We start from the raw sequence: 23,692 nt of genomic DNA, 5'->3' as shown, positions 1-23,692 counted from the left end.
CTTTAAAACTTACTTGAAGTGCTATGCAGTAAAGTGGCATTTTATTAAGAGAACTTTCTTCCAACAACTACATCTAACTACAAATAATTACTGAATGACCTCTCATAAGTGAGTTACTCTACAAGGCACTCCTCTATAAGTGCTATATCAAAATGTTTTCCAAGAAGGTAAATAGCAGTAAAGTGCTTAATCTTTCTGAAATGTATATACTGATTTTGCAGCATATTATATTTTAGTATGTATGCATTTCTCTGATTTCAGCAAGTATGCATTATCCATTCTAATGTTGAGGTCCTTTGATTTTCCTTTGGATTTTAGTTCTTAAGGCCAATTTTTCTTACTAGTATCTGCAATAATTTTTTTCCAGATATGGAAAATATATAGGGACTTTGAAAGGTAAATAAAATTCTTTAAATAATAGGAGTTCAATTTTACTTTGAAAATATCAGAAGAACAATTTTCTAGGGCCATGAAGAGTGAAAACAACACAGTCTGAGTCAGCCCTAGAATTTCAGCTCTTTAATTTATTAAGTATGTGGGACTGGGGATTTAGCTCAGCGGCATATGCGCCTGCCTTGCAAGCACGTGGTTGTGAGTTCGATTCCTGGTACCGGTAAAAATACAAAAATACAAAAAAAAAAAAGAAAAAAAATTTATTAAGTATGTGACCTTTGACCAATTCCTATATCTCTCAAGTCTTTTTTCTTGGTACCAGGAATCAAACTCACGACCTCATGCTTGCCAGGCAGGGGCACATGCCATTCAACTAAATCCCCGGCCTAAGCCTCATTTGTTTTAACTCTATAACATGCGAATAATAATGTCTATCTTTCACAATTGTATTGGAGAGTAAATTGTGATATTTTATAAGTAATGCAAAACTTAGTGCCCAATAAATTTTTTTAAAACTTTGTCACCCTTTAGAAAACTTTGAGAGTACCACCAGGCCAATTTATAGACTAGTGGAGAGGAATAGACTATCATTTTACAGTTGCAGCGTGGAAGATTTTTATTTTCTTAAAATTGAATGTCACCAATCATGGTGTCACATAACCTGTGATCCTACCCAGCATGTTGGGGGACCATGACCAGAGGATCACAAGTTTGACCCTAGCCTGGGCAACTATTTGTAGCAAGACCTTATCTCAAAATTAAAAATAAAAAGGGCTCAGAATATAATTCTTGTGAAGGCCCTATGTTCAATCCCTAGCACCACCAAATATAATAATAGCTGAATGTCAAAATAGACCAGGTTATCTCCTGAATTTTAGAAGCTAAGTTTTTAATTTTTCAATTTATACAGAAAATTCTGCTATGTCATTGATTTTTCTAGTGACAAACTTAATACTCTCAAATATATTTTTTTCTTCCAAAACTACATGTTATTAGCTTGATAATTCTTCTTGTAACAGAATTTTAGAGCTAACGAATCAACCAACCAAATTAGCATTGGCTGTACCTCATTCCTTAAGCCACATTCACAGCACAACAAATATTTAAGTGCTACATCACAGAAGAATTTTTAAGACAGTCACAAATTGTGTAGAATTATTTCATATAATTTATATCACATTGGATTCTTATTTTACATGTGTATAAATGTAAACAAGAATCTTATCAGGGAACTATTTTAACATTTATGGAAGAGGTTGGTGTGGTGGCACATGCCTGTAATCCTAGCATCCAGGAGGATGAGGCAGGAAAATTGCTGTAATTTGATGGCCAGCCTGAGTTACAGAGTGAGTTCAAGGCCAGCCTGAACTACATAGTGAGACCTGAGTCAAAAAGAGAACAAAATGAAAGTGTATGGAAGAAATTCTCAAATTAACTTATGGCTTCCATGTGTTTCCAGGAGATGGGAAACATACCCTAGGTACAAATACTTAACCAATACCACGTATTGCCACACGTTCCCACACCAACCACTATGGAAGTTGTGTTTTCCCATTCTAAAGGAGCCAAACATATTTTGGCTATAATCTTTAAATTTTAGATTTTGTCTTAGTTATAGGCCATTAAGCTCTCTAAACAGATATTTTTCAACTGATGTTAAGTTTTACCTTATTACCAGATTCAGAAGAAGATGTTGTTGAAACTCCTGCAGTATCCCATGATGAACACACACACCAAGAGATAAAGGGCCAGAAAACACTAGCAACTCCTGCAGTCCGTCGCCTAGCAATGGAAAACAATGTAAGTTTGCTTGATATTTAAATCTGAGATTGCAATAGAAAGTATAGGTTTGAATCGCTAAAAAAAAATGGTCAACTGTCCTGTGACGAAATGGCGTACACTGGTATTAACAAAAATATGAAAAAAATCTCCTAGTGAAAACTGATAGTGATATAAAAGCTGTATCACTATCTACTGGGAGATGTAGGAAGATATGAGAAGACATTATGAATATGTTATTAGTTTACCATGAATTGAGTATGTTATTTTATTCTTCCTCAGAACCAAGTAATATAGTCAGAGCTACTTTTTACTGAGCATTGTAAATACCAGTGTCATAAGTCAGATGATATAGAAGCACAGTAAGACAGTAATTTAGCTTTCTGTGATTGATTTGTAGAAGTGAAGCCCTATACAGCAAATCAGAAAAGCAGGTAGGGAAACCAAAGAAGGGGACTGGTCCAGGCATACATGTGGTATCAAAGATTTACACTGATCCAGAAGAAGAGGGAGAACCACAGAGCTGTACTGCCTTTAGGTAAAGAAGCCTATCATTTGTTTTCCCGTTGTCACCCAGTGTTAGCTTCCTGTTGCTATAACAAAATAGATACCCAAATTAAAGAGGAAATGGTTCACAGTGTCAGAGCTTTTAGTCCAATTAACCATTTGAACCTGTGACAGTACATTACAGTAGTATGTAGCAGAGGAAGCTTAGTTACCCCATAGGAACTAAAAGAGAAAAAGAAAGAAACTAGCATCTCACAGTTACTTTTGAGGGAACATTTATAATAACCACAAGATCGGGCGCTGGGGATTTAGCTCAACGACATAAGCACTTGCCTTGCAAGCAGGCAGTCATGAGTTTGATCACCGGTACCGATAAAAAAATAATCACAAGATCTCCTGCAAAGTCCTACTTCCTAAAGCTTTCCCCAGTTCCCAATAGTGCTTTTAACACATGGGACATTCCAGATCCAAATCATAGCGCAATCGTTAACTGAATAGAGGGTAGAATACCAAGCAAGATGGTTCCTTGTCACTGTGGCAAGTATTTACATATTATTTCATTTAACCCGCTGAGATACAGAAGCATTCTAAGATTTGCAGAAGTAAAGTAATATGCCCGAGGTTACACAGCTTATACAGCTGTGGAGCCAGAGTTTAACAGTGAGTTGAGCTGGGCATGATGGCACATGCCTATAATCCCAGCACATGGAAAGCTGAGGCAAGGAGGATTGCTGGGATTTCAAGGCCAGCCTAGGGTACATAGTGAATCTAAGGCTAGCCTGAACTGTATAGCGAAACTATCTCAACAAGCAAAAACATAAACAATACTCCACTTAACAAAAAAGAACTTAACAGCGAGTCTGAGTCACTTCAAAAAAATTTTTCTCAGTCATATATTTCCTAAACAATCATTGCCTCTGTTATTGGAGCACACGTGTGCCCAACATTATACACATATTTTCAATTCTCACAATCACAGAGTGGTTTGAATTATTACCATTTTACTGATGAAAAAGATCAGTGTGATGGTTAAGCTTAATTGTCAGCTTGATTAGTTCCTTTAAATTTTAGGTGTCAGGTATTTGCTTGCAGTGACAGGAAAACTGACTAATACAGAAAATTGATACCAAGAGGGAGCCATTGCTGTGAATGCACCTAGAAATGAAGTTTGGAAATATTTGGAGTTGGTTTAGGACAGGAGTTTGGAAAAAGTTGGAGAATTAGGCTTGCAAAATCCTAAAAGGCTGTAATCAAAGCCTGATGTCAGAGGTAAGGGGGACAGGATGCTGATAGGAATGAGGACAGTAAAAGCCAAGCTCAGGAGGTTTAAATTAGGAACACAGACTTCACTGGCAATTTGATTAGAGGGCACGTGTATTACACTTTGGCAAAAATTTTGTCTACATTTTGTCCCTTTCCTAAGACCACGAAGGAGAATGAGATTAAGGGTAGTGAACTAATTGATCAGGCTGAAGAAATTTCAGAGCAACCCAATGTTTTAGTCAGACTTGTAGTGAGAATCTGTCAAAAAGTAGAGCAGAAAATTGTTTGAAAGAATTTTGACTGCAAAAGAACAATATATGAAGTTGGTGCTGAAAAAGGTGTGGATGTCAAAGAGATTAGCAACATTAAAAAGGACCAAGACCCACTGAAGTGCTTGCTGAAGGCCAAGAACTAAGTAAAGATACAGTGGTTCCTTGGTTCACAAATTTAATTTCTTCCACAATTCTGGAAAAGATGGTCATGTTCATGTACATGGAGGAAAGATGGCCGTGATTGTGTTCATCACCTAATGCAAAGTTTGCAAACGAAAATGTAATTTTTCACAAACAGAAGTATTTATGAACTGAAATACCATTGTACTAGCCCCACTCTTGTGACCAATGATAAAAGTGAGGATTTTAATTGTCATAAATATTTCTTTCCTATTTTGTTAATGTGCTTTTGCATATATACACACATATATTCAGGAGATGTCTTTGAATTTTTTCTTTGTATTCTTACACCAAGTAACATAACATTGATTGACTTTATAGGTACTAATGTTTTGTTAAATCTGTATTATAAATTATACAATATCAGAAGGCTCACAGAAAACCTTTGCCTCCTATTCTATGTAAAAAATTAGTGCATTTTTGAATGTAGACAAGATAGCTGTGTTAAGTAGAATTATTGACTTGGTATTGTGTTCTTTTGGAGATTAAGTACAATTTAGGGAGATGTCCAGTTGACATAGCGGGAGATGTGATGGTTAAGCTAGATTGTTTTGGGAGCTGTCTAGAGAATTAGTAAAGAAAAGACACTCCTGGGTGTGTCTGGCTGGGTCGTATAGGTGCTACATGTCTACTCCCTGACCGACACCTCTCTGCCACTTCCCTACCCTGCTTCTCTGTCACTGTGAACTAAGCAGCTTTATTCTGCCATCATTTTCCACCATAATGATCCTGTCTTTACCTGAATCTTCTGAAACCATAAGCTGAAGGAGTCTCTCCTTTATGTTGTGGGTGTTGGGTATTTGGTTCCATTGCTAAGAAGCTGACTAATACAGTCCAGGGAAGTTAATAAACTTGCATAAAGTTAAGTGAGTAACTGAACTGAGGATTTGAATGCAAATCTGTCTGGTTTCAAAGCCTGAGTTCTTTCTACTGTGCCCCCAAATGCAGACTTTTTGTCTGTTTTTGAGAAAAATAGTTGTTATAATGACAATAAAAAGTGTACATCTGGAAAGTCCACAATAGCCTCATTAAAAATTTTGTATTCATTCAGGTAGTTACCTTGTCCTTGGTATACCAGCCCGAGAAAACAATCTAGGTTATATTTTTCCACATGTTTTTTTGTTTGCTTTTGCTGTACTTAGGATTGAATCCAGGGCCTCACATGTCTGGCGAGTTGCTCTACCACATCCTCAGCTATTTTTATTTCTTATTTTGAGATAGAGTCACACTGTGTTGCCCAGGGTGGCCTGAAGCTTGTGATCCTCCTGCCTTAGTTTCCTGAGTAGCAGAAAATACAGGTGTATACCACCATGCATTGCACTTCTTATGTTATAGAGCCAAAAATTAGGCTATATAACATATACAAATCAGGGAAAAGTTATATACAAAATCAGGGAAAAGTTAATGTAAATTATGTTTTATATCCTAAATTAAACTTTACGTACCATTAAGTACATCAAATATGGAAACCAAACCAGGAACTGACTTTAAGCTATTTTGTGTTTACCTGGGAGGCAACATCATAAAGCTTGGTTTAAATTTGTTACAGGGTTCAGGAGGACTGCTACTAATTCATGGCTAGACTGGGATACGTAATGAGTTCCAAGCCAGCCTAGAATGCATAACAAAACACTGTATCAAAAATAGAATGATTGTATTCCATTTGTAAACTGTAATACAGATTTATTCTTAAATAGTTGTAGTTTTAGTATAAACTGTGTTATTTTTTAGATTAAGCTGAGTGAAGTTGTTGGCTCAGGAAAAGATGGCAGAGTACTTAAAGAAGATATTCTCAACTATTTGGAAAAGCAAACAGGAGCCATATTACCTCCTTCACCAAAGGCTGAAATTATACCACCTCCAGCACAACCAAAAGACAGAACTGTTCCCATCCCAATATCAAAACCTCCAGTATTCATAGGCAAAGACAAAACAGAACCTATAACAGGTAATAAATAATAATAGTAGTGTGTATTGGGGGGGGGGAAGCTACTATAAATGCATATTTATAATACAATGCTTTCACATCTTACTAAAGGGAAAGTACAAATTCAGCACATATTTTTTATTGTGAAATAACAGTTTTCCAAGGAAACAGTTCACTTTGTATGCACTGTTAAATTCTGTATTGTAATACATTAACAGATTTGTAAATTATGATTGGATGTTTTCCAGGCTTTCAAAAAGCAATGGTCAAGACCATGTCTGCAGCTCTGAAGATACCACACTTTGGGTATTGTGATGAGGTTGATCTTACTGAACTGCTTAAGCTACGAGAAGAATTAAAACCCATTGCTTTGGCTCGTGGAATTAAACTCTCCTACATGCCTTTTTTCATAAAGGTGAGATTTCATTCATTTCAAACAAGGCTTGAATAGGAGAACATTTACATCTTTTTCCACAAAGATTCAATGTGTTAATTAGATTGAATAAAAATATTACTTCTTACCACATTGTATAGTTAGAAAAATGTGGACCCCCCCCCACTTCTTTATTTCTTTGGGGTTTATAAAGTTTAAATCTCTGTGCCATATTTTTATCTGCTTACTTCCTTGAACTACATAGGGATTGTCCTGACAAGTAAGTAACACCTTTAATTCTGAAAGGATCACCAAAAAATCCTGGTTTGTTCTAAAATGAGATTTAGTACTAAATTTACATATTACAAACATCTATTTGTTTTCATTCACTTATCAGATCCACACGGTGGCCTTGAAGCCGGTATAAAATAGAATTAGACCATCAGCAGACCTTAAGCAATTTACAACTTAGTCCACATAATGAGTATTAAGTAGCAGCTACTGTGTGCTGGGACCTGCAGTAAGCACGCTGTGTACCATATCTCATCATTCTCAGAGTAACCCTGACATGTAACTCTTACTGTCCATACTTTATTTAGAGAAACTCGTCAGGAACACATAGCTAACAAATGGAAAAGCAAATTTCTGATTCTGGTCTGTTTTATTCAAAAGCTCATATTGATGTCTTAAACTCCAGTGTGGTGCCACTCCTGCCTTTTCTTCGTTCTGCACCAAGGATAATGTTCCATGAATCAAATTATTGTGTCACTATTTGATTCTTTGGAATGGTTCACTTTCATTTCCTTTTGGGCAGCTTCCAAATCCCACACCGTGACATTCAAATGATTTTGTAAGTCTCTGCTGCCTACCTCTCTATTCTTCTCTGTCTCATAGTGACTCCCTCTGTTTTAGCTACATTAAACTACACAGAGTGGCTGGACTGTCCACTTCTACCTGAAATGCCCCATCCTCTTTCCACCTGAAATACCCTGTCCTCTCTTGATCTACCACCTGCATATCCTGAATACCAAATTGTGCTCGGATACAAACATCCAGTGGCTTCTGTGACTGTCACTGTTTGAGTCAAAAGCTCTTTTGTTTCCCATTGTTGCCAGCATTTACTTTTTTTGTCTCTTCACTGGATTCTGAGCTGTATGAAAACGAAAGCACTTTCCTTTAGCAACCACTCTGACAAGTGGATGCTCTGTAAACATGAGTGGTGGTAATGTCTCCATATAAAAGGAGAACATTTTGACTTGAGATGAGGCAACTGAAACAAATGAATGGTGTCACCCAAATTGTGCATGAATGGGAATGCAGCTAAGAGTTTCACAAGTGGAAGCAGAAGTTGAGCTGACAAAAACAACGAAGGAGGGTGAGACGAGGCTGGAGGCAGTGATGTGTCCATAGGAGAACAGGAAAGAGTCACTTAGAAGCCAAGTAAGTGATGTTAATGTAATGGTTTAAACAACAGCTACAAAAAGTTAATAAAATAAAATAAACAGCTACTTTTGACTTACAAGTTTATAGGCAAGCATGCTGATCTGCTGACATTGGCTGAGCTCTCCCATGTCTGCAGTCAGCTCGCAGGTTGGCAGGGGGTTACTGGTACGGGACAATCTGGGTAGGCTGACCCCGATTCTCTCCCAGACATCTCCTTCATCTCCCCAGCCTCTCGCCTCAGCGTGGTATCCTCGTGCTGACAGAGAGGGATGAAGAGATGGAACAGAAATGCTCAATTAGCAAGAGCAAACTTGATGGAGCAGAGCCTGGAAGAGAGAGTTCAGTGCTGATCTCACAGGTAGTGAAGTCAAGCCCTTTTACTGCAAGCTTTTCTCCATCAATATTTGTTCTGTTTCACTGGCCAAAAAGCAGGTCACCTACCTGAGTTCAGCACTCGAGAGCACTGTTAAGGGATATGAATGCAGGCTGTGTTTGTATAGGAATGGAGCCATTGATTCAGCCTCTCAGACTCAGACAGAGGGGAGTAGGTGGCGGTCATAGGCTTACAAAGTCGCATAGCATAAGGCTATTGGAGTAGAACTTACAGGTCACAGTGTCCTCTGCCAGAACTGACTGAGTGAGATGTTGAAGTGGAAGCTTGATTGCCATATATTAGAGAATGAGTGGGAGCTGAGGGAAAAAGAAATGCTAAAGAAACATGGTGGAAGGCAGATAGGGCAGAGGGTACTAACTGAGGGCAGTTAAAGTGGCTGTTTGTAGACAAGGAAAGATTCCCCCCTCACACACACACACACACATCCTCAAGGAAAAGCTGAGCAGATTTGTAGGCTGAGGAAAAAAATAAGAGATGCAAAGTTAAAAAATGTGTTTGAAGGGTTATTGGAGCAAGGCCCTGTTCTTGGGGAAGAACAGCATAGCTTCCCCATGGCTACACCGGGCATGGTGCCACATGCTGGTGACCCCAGCAGTCAAGCTGAAGCAGAAGGATCATCTCAAGTCCAAGGCTATCCTGAGCTAGCAGTGAATTCAAGGCCAGCCTGGAACTACACAGAAACCGTTTCAACACACATACACCGTGGGAGTCTTAATTTCATCTTAATGAGCAAGAGAGCCCCACTAGATTTTGGGCCAGGTCCCTGTTCTCACCTCAATGAGGGCAAATCTGTTTACATATTGACTCTCTTATTGCCATTTTTCTCCATTATTGCAATTTAAATGAAATACCTATAGCTCAAAAATAAAATGTAGTGTACTTTGTTTTAAACTGGCATAGAAGTTTCAGAACATTTGTAAGTATAGTACTACCAAATTGTTTGCGGGTTTAAATTCAGTCTATCACTACAATTATCTGTTTGTGTCTGGATTATTTTAATTCAATCACACTATAACAGAACTTTATTGTCCATCATGACTTCCAAATTTATTTTTATCTGTTCTTTTATTGTCTTACTTTACACCAGCAAGCTATATTGCATGTAAACAAAAACTGATAAAAGAGTATTAAGTTATATTTCCTTCTTGATTTCTTATTTTAAAAAATCTTAATGTTATATTAATTCTCAAACAAAATACAATACTATAATTACATCATCTTTAAATGCATTTATTTTCAAGAGTACAAATTTAACTTAGAAAAAAGAGAAACTATTACAGAATATTACATGGAAGAAAAAAAGGACACATAGCTTGTATTTCCTTTTATAAAATTTGGATTATACTCAAAGCACTGTTTTTATGTGTAACTCTTTAGATTAACCTCAGTTGCATGAAGAACATTAAAGTTATTAAGTCAAATACTTGCTGAAATTTTCAAGTCATAAGGACTATGGACTTTATAGCAAATGTTTTTTGTTATATTTGTGTTTCACTGAGCTACTTTCTTTACCTATCTTAAAACTAAACTAATAACTGTGAAACCCCACTCTATATATTTAAACTCTTCCCTTAACTGTCTAATTCAAAGATTATTTTATTTTATTTTATTTTTACTGTGGAGACCAACAATCCACAGATAAAAATAACACAACACAGAGAAAATACAAGGTAATAGAGAGAGGGAATTCTTCTTAAGAACAATCGTAAGCATTTTTATTTTGCTCTCTTTAAACTCAATGCAAAGTGTGGGCACCAAATGCAGTGTGTGCTCTTTGAGTTCTAGTTCCTGGATGGGCCGAAACACTTTTAAGTATCAAGAACGTTTTGGGAACCAGTAGGGAAATATGAATTTAGACAAGGAAGGAACGGTCTTAGAGACCAAAGAAGGCTTCAGACGAAGGGGAAGGCAGAAGAGAGATTAACATGGTTTAGTAAGACTTGGGCTCTCCTGTAAGAACTGGAGCCAGCTCTGACCTTCGCTTGGCAAGGACACCAGGTGGAACACTTGGGCCTTGTAGTGGGTGCATATCGAATCCTTATCACCTGTTCTTTCTACACAGGGAAATAGCTTATCTACTTTTTTGCATTTTGATTCCTACTGTAGTTTTGAACTACTGGTTTGCTTCTCAGAGAAAACTTAAGATACTGCATGAAAATGAGAAAGTCAGAACTGAGACATTTTCTTTGGGACTTTGTTCAGTCTGTATAGTTATTTTCAAAATCCCCTTGATATTTACAAACTATTTCCTGTATTTACCTATTTATAATTTTTCACTTTTTCATGATACTGGTGAAACTACAGTATTTAATGTGCCTCAGTATATGTAGATTTGAAATTAAAACTCAGCATAAATAAGAGTCTCTCTCTCCCTCCTCCCCCTTCCCTCGTTTCTGCCCTCCTTCTCTCTGTCCCTCCCTCTCCTTTTATGTCTCTCACTGCGTTCAGTTCTCTGGTTTTTCAGAGTTAAAAATGTTGCATTCTCTTTCTGTTTAAACAGGCTGCTTCTTTGGGATTGCTACAGTTTCCGATCCTTAATTCTTCGGTGGATGAAAACTGCCAGACTATAACGTACAAGGTTGGCTATGCATTGTAAAAATATTCATTATAAGTAGAAAATTGTGCAAATATGCTTGTAAGTTAGAGAGACTTGTATCAAACCTCACGTAGTGAAGTTTTTTGAAGGCTAGATTTAAAGGCATAAAAGTTTGAGAATGCCACAAAGCCCTCGATTTTATTCCTAGCATCACACAAAAAATTAAGTATAATTAAATGAGTAAAATTAAGTATAATTTTATTCATGTTTTCACTGGTTGATGATACTCTTTAGATTTTTAAATTTTCATAGGTCATTTATGGCAAACCTACTGCCAATATCATATTAAATGGAGAAAAACGCAAAGTTTTCTTTCTAAAATCAGAAACAAGAATGTCCACTATCCTGTTCAAAATAACCATTGAAACATTAGCCAAAGCAATCAGACAAGAGATATAAAAAGACTATATTTATATAGGAAAGGACAAAGTCAAAATATCATTAATTGCAAGAATCCCCCAAAAAACTTCATGAAAATACTCCTAGAATTGCAGTTACTAACCAAGTTCAGCAATATAGCAGGATATAAACTGAATACACAAAAATCAATAGCATTCCTGTGGAATAATAACTCACTGAGAAAGAAGTTAGAAAAACAGGACCATTCTCACCAATATCAAGAAAAATTAAATTTCTAAGAATTTACCTAATCAAGAAACTGAAAGACCTCTCTAACAAAAATTATATCACTCTGAAAAAGGAGCTCAAAGAATGCATTAGAAGAGAGGTCAGGCTTTGTGGCACATGCTTGTAATCCCAGTGCTTAGGAGGCTGATGCAGGAGGATTGCTGTGAGTTCCTGGCCAACCTGGGCTACAAAGTAGTTCAAGTCAGACTGAGCTACATGGCAAAACTCTGCCTCAAAAAGACGAAGAAAATAGAAAGATGTTCTGTTCCTGGATAGGCAAAGCAGTCAAAATGACCATGCTTCCCAAAGTGATTTAAACAAATACCAATCAAAATACCAATAGCATTTCTCCCATATCTATAGTAAATAATCCTAAAATTTATGCAGAACCAGAAGAGAAGGATAGTGAAAGAAATCCTGGGTAATGGAAAGCAGGAGAAAAAAAAAAGCAGGAGGCATCACAATTTCAGATTTGAAATTACATTGCAAAGCTATAGTGACTACAAACAGCATGGCACTGGCATGTGGATCAGTGGGACAGCAGGCAGAAAGGATGCAGGAGCAACCCCAGGCACATTCAGCTCTTTGATCTTTGACAAAGGGGCCAAAAACTTACACTAGAAGGAAGTTAACTTCTTTATTAGAAAGTTGTTTTGTTGTTGTTGTTATTGTTGTTTTTACCGTACTAGGGATCAAACTCACAACTTTGTACTTGCCAAGCAGGCACTTATGCCGCTGAGCTAAACCCCTGGCCCTAAGGTAACTTCTTTAATAAATGGTGCGGGAAATATTGGATATTGATGTGCAGAAGACTGAAGCTAGACCTGTATCACTTACCATGTACTAAACTAAAATCGAAATACATCAGTGATCTAAACAGTTAAACAGAAATACTTGATTTGCTAACAAGATAAAATAGGCAAAACTCATGAAGACATAGGTGTAGGTTAGGACTTTTTAGATAGAACTGCAGAAAGCACAAGAAATGAAATACCAAGAACCAGCAAATGGGATCACATCAAATTAAAAGGCTTCTGCACAGCAAGAGAAACAACCAACAGAATGAAGAGACAACATATAGAATGTGAAAAAAATTTTGCCAGCTATGCTTTGGGCAGAGGACTAACATCTAAAATATGTAAAGAACTAAAAAAAATTAGACCCCCTCAAAATAAAAGATCCAGTCAAGAACTGGGTACCTGAATTGAAGAGACACTGCTTAGAAGAAATACAAATGGGCAATAAATACATGAAAAAATGTTTAACATTATTAGAGCAATGCAAATTAAAATAGTACTAACATACCATCTTACTCCAAAGAGAATGGCTATCATCAAGAAATCAATAAATGCAGGAGAGGCTGTAGGGGAAGAAGAAACCCTTCTTCATTGTTGGTGGGAATGTAAACTAGCACACCCACTATGAAAAACAGTATGGAGATTTCCCAAAAAAAAGTAGAAATTTCATTTGACCTAGCTATTCCTCTTATATGTGTGTTTTCAAAAGAGTTAAAGTCAATAGTGTTAATATTACAGTGATGCATGCATATCCATGTTTATAGCAGCAGAATTAATGACAGCTAAATCTTGAAAATAGTCTATATGCTCAAGAACAGATGGATAATGAAAATGTGGTATTTATGCACAATGGAGTATAACTCTGTCATAAAGAATGATAAAGTTGAGGCATTTGTAAGTAAATGGACGCACCTTGAGACCATATTTGGTAGGGGGATACTAAGGATTGAACTCATGACCTTGTGCTTGCCAGGCAGGCACTATGCCTCTGAGCTATGTCCTTGGCTCTAGAGACCATATTTTTTTGTTTTTGTTTTTTGAGACAGGGTCTCGTTGTCTAGTTCAGGCTGTTCCTGAACTCACTATGTGGACCAGGATGGCCTTGAACTCATGGCGATCCTCCTGCCTCCGCCTCCTGAGTGCTGGGATTAGAGGCAAGTGCCACCATTCCTGGTCCTGAGACCATAATATTAATTGGAATAAATCTAACACATGTACTTAAATGACACATAGTTTCTTCTATACAAGGAACTGCAAATACAGATTAAAAAGCAAAATAAGTGCTTACTTCAGCAGCAAATACTCTAAAAAACACAATAAAAGGTAGTAATAGGAAGTAGGGAGATATTTTTCAAATGGGAAGGGGAAGAAGGGAGGGAGTGGGAAGAAGAGAGGATGCAAAAGAAAATAACTGAAGAATAAAAAACAGATACCGAGCTTCTGCAGATAGGAAGGGAACCAAAAGTTGGAAGGATGGGAAGGGCAGGGGGTGAAAAATATTAAGATGTATTATTGTCAAGTACCAGCTCCCCATGATAAATGTAATCATTATATATTGCAAACAAGTACTAATACAAAAAAATGTTCAATTGCCATTTTTAAACCCTTTTGTTTTTCCGATTAAAAAAATGGAATAAACAGAAATAGGATTGTGAATTATGTAACCCACTCTAATTACCGTCTCCTTTGAGAGAGAGCAGCTTTCTCAAAACTCAATTCCTGGAATTTTTAAAATGAGAGGGCTGGGGATTTAGCTCAGTGGCACAAGCACCTGCCTGACAAGTGTGAGGTCTTGAGTGGATCCCCAGTACAAAAACAAAAAGAGAATGAGAATAATTTGAACAAGGAAAGCAGTAAAAATTGAATTCAGTTTGAGTGAACTCTTCTGTTTGTAGTGAAAATTTCTTAAGACTGAGAACCGTCTGGGATGTGGATCCTTACATCCATTTCTCACTAGAAATCTGCAATTAGAGTGAGCTTAGATACTCCGGGGAAGTCAAGTCCAAAATGTTCCCATGTGATTACTACAGCCAGCTGTCTGTGGCTTCATTTTACTACTTTCTGATTAAGTACTAACTGCAAAAATTCAGACAGGAAAATAATGATGCTTAAAAGACAGTAAGTGCACAAAAGATACAGATAGGAAAAAATGGCTATTTATATTTTCCACTATGCTATTTTAAAATATGCTATGCCTAGAATTTTATGCCATAGGATGTATTATATATTTTTTAAATAAAGAAAATTTTCTATATTAAAAAAGAAAATAGTAATATTTACCTTCAATCCATGGCCCTAATATAATTCACTATTCTGAGATGTATATCGTGCCTATAGACTTGAAATTTTCTCTGGATAAATAAGATCTCTCAGTCTCTCTTTCTTTCTCTCCCCCTTTGCTGAGTTAAAAATACTAACATTGCAGGTCCTGCAGAATTTCATTTTATATACTTTTTTAAAGTATATGAAATTTTACATATTTTTCCTTAACTTGCTTTTGTTCTTTTTCATTTGCTACACTGCGAACATCATTATGTCTATAAGTATAACTTGATGACCTACCAATAAAACTTTTGTTTATATTTTCTCAAATTCATAAACAATCTGTGTCTGACTGCCTGTGTGTCCCTATAAAGTTCTACAGTTATCTCCTTAGCATAAACTCTTGTAAGTGTTGGTACATATCGTCAAACATCTTGCAGAAAGTCTGTAACATTCAACACTCCTGCTGACAATACACAACTAATCTGTATTCCTATCAACAAAAAGTTATTTTTGTCAAAAAGAATCCTAAAAATATTTTTTAAAGTATATCGTTTGAATCATTGCCAATCTGATGAAAAGTTTTTCATAGTTGTTTTTTTCCTTAGGCTTCTCATAACATTGGAATAGCAATGGATACTAAGCAGGGTTTGGTTGTCCCTAATGTGAAGAATGTTCAGATCTGCTCCATATTTGAGATTGCTGCTGAATTGAACCGCCTCCAAAATCTTGGTGCTGTGGGTCAGCTCAGCACCACTGACCTTGCTGGGGGCACATTTACTCTTTCCAACATTGGATCGGTGAGTATGGATGCTCAAATTCATAAGTGATATCATAAATTTCAGATCATATGCTCAATTGAAAATGTAAAATGTCACTTATTACCTCTGAAAGCTTAATTTGTCTACTCTGTTTTGTTTTTTGTTTTTTTTTTTTAGATTGGTGGCACTTATGCCAAAGCAGTGATATTGCCACCTGAAGTAGCAATTGGGGCCCTTGGATCAATCAGGGTATGTGTATTAAATAATTGAAAAACAAATAAATGGGAGAAGGGACACATAAAAGAGTACTCATTCCTAATGTTTACCCCTCACCTTGTAGGTCTGAGTTTGTGAAATTCGGCTAGTAAGTTAGTGATTTCTTCATAAAGGTGGTGATCTGAATTTGTTTCTGTGTGGACAGTTGTGAGTCTTTATGGATAGTCACAAATACATTCAGTCAATTTCTATCAAAATATCTTTATTGCAAAATACCAAAGAAATAATAAACCAGTCTTATTCATAACAATGTGAGGTACCTCTTTTAGAGCATTTCTCTAAAATTTATGCTCAAAGATTCACTGGGAGAGCTAGTTAAAATACAGATTTCTTGCCTTAGATACAGAATCCCCAAGCTTGTATTTTAAACAAGATCCCAGGTGGTTCCAACACAAGTGATCTGTGGTCATGGTTCAGGAGATGCTGACTGAGAATAAGGTTGCAGTGATTTTTAACCATAATTGAATATTAAAACCATCTGAAATTTTAAAAAAAACTATGCCCATGCAGACTCAATACAAACTGATCAGAATTTAAGGGGATGGGGCTTGGATAAACTTGGTAACTCATGGTTGAAAACTTCATAGGTACTACTTCAGAATGATCATTGATGAATGTCATTGTTGTTCTGTTAACTTCGTTCGCTGTTTACTCTTCATGTTTTAAGAAAATTTTTTCTCTACAGTATTTATAATGCTTCCACATTGAATATCTCTGGGACTTGTCTTTCATGACTTTATTACTTTATTATGGCATCCAAACCTAGTAGGTAGTTTGTTAGCTGCTAAATTACTTCCACTTTATTACAATGTCCATTTTACCCTCAGGCAAACAAGGAAGAGGAAAACACACACACACACACACACACACACACACACACACACACGCACATGCACATGCATGCACACGCACCATGATACTTTTCTTTCCAAAGAGGAGTTTGTTTGTATAATAATAACTTCTTTATTATCACTCTCTGCCCAATAACTTTTATTCTTCCAAAAGTTTGACTTTCTACAGTTCCCAGATCATCATACCTGTTTGACAAAGTTTTGTTTTTCCTTTTCATTAAAGAGATTTATTTTCTTCTAAAATATATATATGTGTATATATAAAATATATGTGTATAATTATGCTAAAAGATACATAACATTAAAATTGCCATCTTAACCTCTCATATATATAGTTGTGCAGCAGTGAGTACAATATTGTGTGACCGTTACCACTGACCATCTCTAGAAATTTTTTCATCTACAAAGCTGAAACTCTGAACACTTTGATCAATATTCCCAATTCCCGTATTTTCCCATCCCCTGGCAGCTGTCATCCTACTTTGTGTCTGAATTTCGAGCATTCTGATACTTCATATAAGTGGAAGCATTTGTCTTTTTATATCTATCTTATTTCATTTAGCATAATATTTTGAGAATTCATCCATTTTATAGCCAAATTTCATGTTTTTAGGGCTGAATAAAAACAAATTATATATAATGTTTTGTTTATTATCCATTTACGTGTTGATGAATGTTTTGGGTTTTTTTCCATTTTTAGCTATTGTGAATAATGCTGTATGAACATTAATATATTATATGTGCATATATATAAATAAACATATATATATATATGTTCAGCAAGTATATTTTAAAGAATTCTTTTGCCCAAGATATGAAACATAATTGTTAGAATACCAGTCTTCTTCATATTTTGAGACGAGTTCTCACTGTGCTGCTCTGGCTGGTCTTGAACTCCTCCTAGTCTCAAGCAGTCTTCCTGCTTCAGCCTCCTGTGTAGCTAGAAATATAGGCATGTACCACCATACCCAATTTAGACTATAAATCCTAGCTGTGACTTAATGTGATCTTTTTTTGATAAGAACAAGTAGTATTTAATCCATTTCTGCCTCTATTTGATCTCTCCTTTGCTATTTTGTTTTCACCATAAATTTTAAAGTCTCTGCTAAATTGTCTGATTCATCTGAACTTTCTTTGTGCTCACTCCCAACCCTGTCTTTCTTCACCTGCCAGCTGCACTTGACACAGTTTACCTCCTAGAACTTTCTTCACTATAACTTGCAAAAGTCTTGCTAGACTGGTTTTCCTCCCAAGTCCCCTTCACCATGCCCTCTGTCTCCCCAGTCTCTAGACACTAGAGCACCCCAGGGCACAGTGTGACTCTTTCCATTATCTGGGCCAATCTGATACTTCAATTTTCTTCTACCCTGATGACTCGCACGTTCACGTCTGTGGACAGAACTTCACTTTTCAACTCCAAACACGTAACCTGCTTGTGTGAGTAACAGGCCTCTCAGGTTTTAAAAAGTCTTTTCCCCACCAACCCCTACCTCCCAGCCTGCTCATCTGAAGCCTTCCCTCTGCAGAGAAAGCCCGTTCGGCTTAGACACCTTGCGTGGCTTCTCCTCTCACTCAGCACCAAAGGCGAGGCCGCTGCAGTGAGCAACACAGACTCACCCAGATGCTGCTCTGTGCGATCAGGGACCCGCGTCCAGCTATAATTACTGTACCCCATGAGGCGATAAGGACAGATACAGAGAGTAAGACTTAGAAACTTCTTAGCTTGACAGAGTGATTTTGTCATCAAGTCTACTAAGAAGTTGGGCTTCTAGTTTCCTATTTTGTAATAGTTCACTTTTAATATATTTTTTTAAAATAACCCAACATACATTCAAATTGTTTTTTTAAAAAGGTCCCTTACCAGAGATAGATTGAGAAGCACTGTGCTCCAAGACCTGCCTTGCCCCAGCCACATTGTTCTGCTCTGGCCATGACCTCACCTCCTGCCCGCCAGGGCAGCCACCCCGCTTGCTTTGCTGTTCCCCAACATCCAGTCATGTCTGCCTTCCATCTCCTTCTCCAAATCCACGTGGTGTGTTTCCTCATTGTCTCCTAAGGAGCCTTCATTTCTTAGTGGTATTACTTGTTAAGCCCCGTATGAGTACCGTGGAAATAGTGCAGCTAACTGAATAATTGTTTAATATTTGACATCAGAGTTGAAATTTAATGAAGGTATAGAACCTGTATTGGGGCCAGGAAATTCCTTAAGGAAAACTGAAAGCTTGAAGCATGTCCTCTCAAAGGCAGGGGAAGGAGGAGCTAGCATTTTCCAAAGTCATTTGGGATGCCCACTTGCAGTCTACCATCAGGAGGAGGGTCGGCTTGCTCTTACACCACAGTCACCAGAGTCCGAGCTTCGAGCAACTGAAAAGTTACTCTGTGTTTGTCTTCCTTGTTTCTAGGCCCTTCCTCGATTTAACCTGAACGGAGAAGTTTATAAAGCACAGATAATGAATGTGAGCTGGTCAGCCGATCATAGGATCATTGATGGAGCTACGATGTCACGCTTCTCTAATTTGTGGAAATCCTACTTAGAAAACCCAGCTTTTATGCTACTAGATCTGAAATGAAGAGAAATAAGATATTCTTGAACTTTGGAATTTCCAAGGAGTATGTGAAACCTGGCTGTAGCGCACATATTCTGACAACTTGCATTGTAAATGGTGTGTATTATATGATTAAGGTCCTAAGGCACAGTAGTCACCACTATTCTGTTAGATTTTTTAGTGAAAATGATGGTGGAGTGGTTCTCCTGGGGCTGTCACATGTTGTGACTCAGAGTGTGGCTTCTTTACATGGTGCTTTGGTCTTTGTGGTAATGGGCTGAAACTGGCAAGAAAGCAAAGTTAACTAATTGCTAAAAGATAGATAGCCATATATACTGTCTCTGTCTGTCTGTCTGTCTGTCTTCCTTCCTTCCTTTCTTTCTAACTAATCTTTAGTGAAACTTTTATAATTTAATGAGAAAAAGAGATTTGTTTTTGAGACAGGGTCTCCCTGTGTGGTCCAGGCTGGCCTTGGACTCATTACGTAGCCCAAATCATCCTCAAACGCACAACAATCCTTGTGCCTCAGCCTCCTGAGTGCTGGGGTTACAGACATGAAACCACACCCAGCTGAGAAGAGGAATTTGTATACAAACATATTTTCCTTTTCTCTACAATCATGCTAATTGTTACATAAAATAAGTGCAATTATGCTTACCTGGTAAGATGCCCAAGGAGTATGCTCGTGCTCCATTTAGAGTCTATGCTCTATAAATGTCTTACTCATGTGTTTTAAAAGGGAAAATGGTTCTTAATTATAGTTTTATAACCAGTAAGGATACTAAATGTGTATGTTTGAGGTGGATATACATTTAGAATTTTGGTAATGCTTTGGCATTTTCTTGGGAACAGCTTCACTTTTGCAAACTTACTTCATGTGAGGGAAATATTTTAAATGCATCAGCCACTGACTATTTAGAAGTCAACTGTCCTTTAATTTTCTTGATCTTTTGCTCAGAATAGGATAAGAAAAGATACGAGTCAATTCCATTCTCCATATCCTGAATAGGAGCATAAAAAGAGAAGAATAATGGTTAATTATAGACATAAAATTAAATAATAAATTTTATACGGAAATGAGGGCTTTATGATGGTCATTTTTTAAAAAGGCCACTTTAATCAGCAACAGTATCACAATGAATTTAATCCAGCATTTAAATTTGAATTTAGAAATCTCTATTGTTTCTAATATTGTCCTATTTATGCCAAAGTTAATTTTTCAAGGGATGGTTTGTGAGTTTTAAAAAAAGGTCATTTTGCTATCTACTTGCTTGTTTGCTGAAATAATTTTTAAATCAAAGTAATAAATCAAATAAATGTTATTTTAAAGATTCAGATTACATGGAGAGTTACAAGGTATACTCCATGATCCTACCACTATTATTTTGATGTATGTAGCTATAAACATATTCTTTTTATAAAAATGAAATCATAGTATAACTATTATTTTATAATTTGATTTTTAAAAATGTGTCATATTATGGGTAACTTAATATCAATAAATGATTCCACATATCATACTTTTAATGACTTGGTAATATTCCATAGTATGTATTTATTATATATTCTAATATTAAATATCTACAGGTTACTAAGCATGGTCCTAAGCATGGGTACACGTGTGCCTGACCTCATAGTCCCTACCTCTTGGGCTTAGAATCTCATGGAAGAGGCATATTTTAAATAATCATAAAAATAAAAATATAATTATACTTCTGTATAGAAAAAAACCAGTGTCATGAGCTATCTAATAGAGGTTGCTGATGCTGGGAGAATCAGAGGTTATATATCCCATAATTTAATTAATTGCTTATTGATAGGCATTTGTTAAATTTTATACTATTGCTAGGGATATAGCTCAGTGGTATAAGTGCCTGCCTGGCAAATACAAGGTCCAGAGTTCAATTCCCAATATCAAAACAATAAAATAAGTTTTATATTATGTTATATTTTTAATTTTTACTGTTACATAATGATTACATTTACCGTGGGGACTTGGTACATGTACATAACACACCTTCTTTTTTTTAAAATTCACTTCTTTCCCCCTCTTTCCTCAGTCTCTTGGTCCTCTTCCCATTTGCAAAAGATCTGTCTCTGTTTCCTATGATCTTTTATATTTTGCTCTTGTATTTATACTTTCTCATAGGAGAGAAACCAAGTGATGTTTAACTTTCTGTGTCCAATTTATTTCACTTAACATGAGAGTCTCAGTTACATCCTACAAATGACTCAAATTATCCTTTTTATAGCAGAGTAGTACCCCCATGTGTGAAAACACCACATTTTCTTTATCTATGCGCCGGCTGATGCTCATGTGGGGTCACTTCTAAGATTTAGCTATTTTGCTGCTATAAAGGTAGATATGCATGTGTCACTATAATGCGATATCTTTAAATCTTTTGGCAAATAACATAGAAGGGAAATAGGTGAGATGAATGGAATTTCTGTTTTAGTTTTTTAAGGAATCTCCATTCTGATTTCCATAATGCTTGTACTAGTTTACACTTCCACTTATGTAGGAAGGTTCCTTTTAACCCATAGCCCATCTAGTGTTGTTATTATCTGATTTCTTGATGATGGCCTTTCTTTCTGGAATAAGATGGAATCTCGGTGTTATTTTAATTTGTATTGCTCTAATGCCCAGAAATTTTGAACTTTTTAAAAAAATATTTATGGGGACTGGGGATTTAGCTCAGTGGCGTAAGCGCCTGCCTTGTAAAGCAGGCAGTTGTGAATTCGATCCCCGGTACCAATAAAAAGGAAAAAGACAAAAAAAAAAATTTTTTATGGTTCATTTCTAGTTCTAAAAAATGTTTGTTTATTTCAGTTTCTGATTTTTTTTTTTTTTTTTTTTTGTCTTTTTCCTTTTTATCGGTACCAGGGATCGAACTCACGACTGCCTGCTTGCAAGGCAGGCGCTTATGCCACTGAGCTAAATCTCCAGTCCCCAGTTTCTGATTTTTGTACTGGGTCTTTTATTTGAGAGGACTAACTTATTTTGAGTTCTTTAAATATTATAGATGTTAGTCTTCTATATGAAGAGAAGCAAACAAAAATTTTTTCCACTGTGTATGTTGTCTCTTTATTCTGCTGGTTGTTTCTTCTGCTATGCAAAAACTTACTGTTGATTCTTGATGTTATTTCATGTACAATTGCAGTTCTATACAGAACATCCTTGCCTACACCTATGTTTTCAAGAGTTTTGCCTATTTTATCTTCCAGCAGATAAAATGTTTCTGTTTTACTATTTATGTCTTGGATCCATTTTGATTTTAGTTTACTATATGGTGAGCGCTGTGGATCTAGATTCAATCTTTACATGTGAAATGCCAGTTTCCCCAGCACCATTTATGAATGAGGCTATCTTTCCTCCACTGGTGCTTTTGACCCCTTTGTCTAATATCACATAAGCATATTAAATGTGCATGGGGTTGTTTCTGCCTTCTCTATTCTGTCCAATTGACCCACATGTCTTTGTGTCAGTACCATGCTGCTTTTATCACTGTAACTTTGTAATATAACTTAAAGTCTGGAACTATGATGTTTCCTATTTTTCTCTTGTTGCCCAGATTTCCTTGTGCTATTCTGAGTCTCTTCTGGTTCCCTATGACTTTTAGGATTTTCTCTGGTTGTCTGATGAGTATTTGGTCATATTTTGATTGGAGTTGCATTAAATCTGTATATCAGTTTTGAAAGTAGGGACATTTCAGCAATATTGGTTCTACCTATCCGGAAACAGGGGTTGTCTTTCCACTTTCTGATATCCTCTTCAGTCACCTTTTTAACATTTCCGTTGTAGGGGCCTTTCCCTTCCTTGGTTAGGTAAATCCCTAAGAGTTTAATTTTTCTTGATGTTCTGAGAGGTATTATTTTCCTAATTTCTTTCTCAGTGAGTTCATTGTTGATGTACAGGAATGCTATTAGATTTTTCTGTGTTGATTTTTCTATCCTGCTACACTACTGAGTTCAGTTATTCTAGGAGTTTTTTGGTGGGTTTGGTGGATTGAGGTTTTTTCTACACAGAAGATCATGTCATCTGTAGATAATGATAATTTGACTTCTTTGCCTCCTATATGTATTCTTTTATTTCTTTCTCTTTCCTGATTGCTCTGGCTATTGTTTCAAGTACTGTATTGAACATGAGTGGTGGGAGTGGGCATCCTAGTTTTGTTCTTGATTTTAGAGGGAAATAGTTCCATGTTTTGCCACTTAATATGATGTTGGCATTAGGTTTGTTAATATCTATTATCAGATTGTGATAAGTTATTTCTATACCTATTTTTTAGGGTTTTTAAAAAAATCATGAATAGATGTTGGATTTTGTCAAAGGCTTTTTCTGCCTCTATTTAGATAATCATAGGACTTTTGTCCTTGATTCTTTTTATTGATTTGTGTTTGTTGAACTATCCTTGCATCTCTGCAGTGAAGCCTACTTGGTCGTG

General features: G+C 36.4%; 1 protein-coding gene across 1 annotated transcript in view; it reads left to right on the top strand.

Annotated features, from left to right (window-relative positions):
• Dbt (dihydrolipoamide branched chain transacylase E2) overlaps positions 1–21,194 on the top strand; it is a 47,179-nt gene extending 25,985 nt beyond the window's left edge. Inside the window, exons 5-11 of the mRNA XM_003478963.5 lie at positions 2,072–2,193; positions 6,126–6,342; positions 6,570–6,736; positions 11,032–11,109; positions 15,422–15,613; positions 15,752–15,823; positions 19,104–21,194. Coding sequence (XP_003479011.2) covers positions 2,072–2,193; positions 6,126–6,342; positions 6,570–6,736; positions 11,032–11,109; positions 15,422–15,613; positions 15,752–15,823; positions 19,104–19,271 — 1,016 coding nt within the window. The 3' untranslated portion in view covers positions 19,272–21,194. The remainder of the gene's footprint in view (positions 1–2,071; positions 2,194–6,125; positions 6,343–6,569; positions 6,737–11,031; positions 11,110–15,421; positions 15,614–15,751; positions 15,824–19,103) is intronic.
• The last annotated feature ends 2,498 nt before the right edge of the window (positions 21,195–23,692 follow it).

Source organism: Cavia porcellus, unplaced genomic scaffold (assembly GCF_034190915.1).
Source record: "Cavia porcellus strain 051 isolate PalLab524CR breed Dunkin Hartley unplaced genomic scaffold, mCavPor4.1 scaffold_1, whole genome shotgun sequence".
NCBI classification, from domain to species: Eukaryota; Metazoa; Chordata; class Mammalia; order Rodentia; family Caviidae; genus Cavia; species Cavia porcellus.
This window is presented reverse-complemented; position numbering and strand designations above follow the sequence as displayed.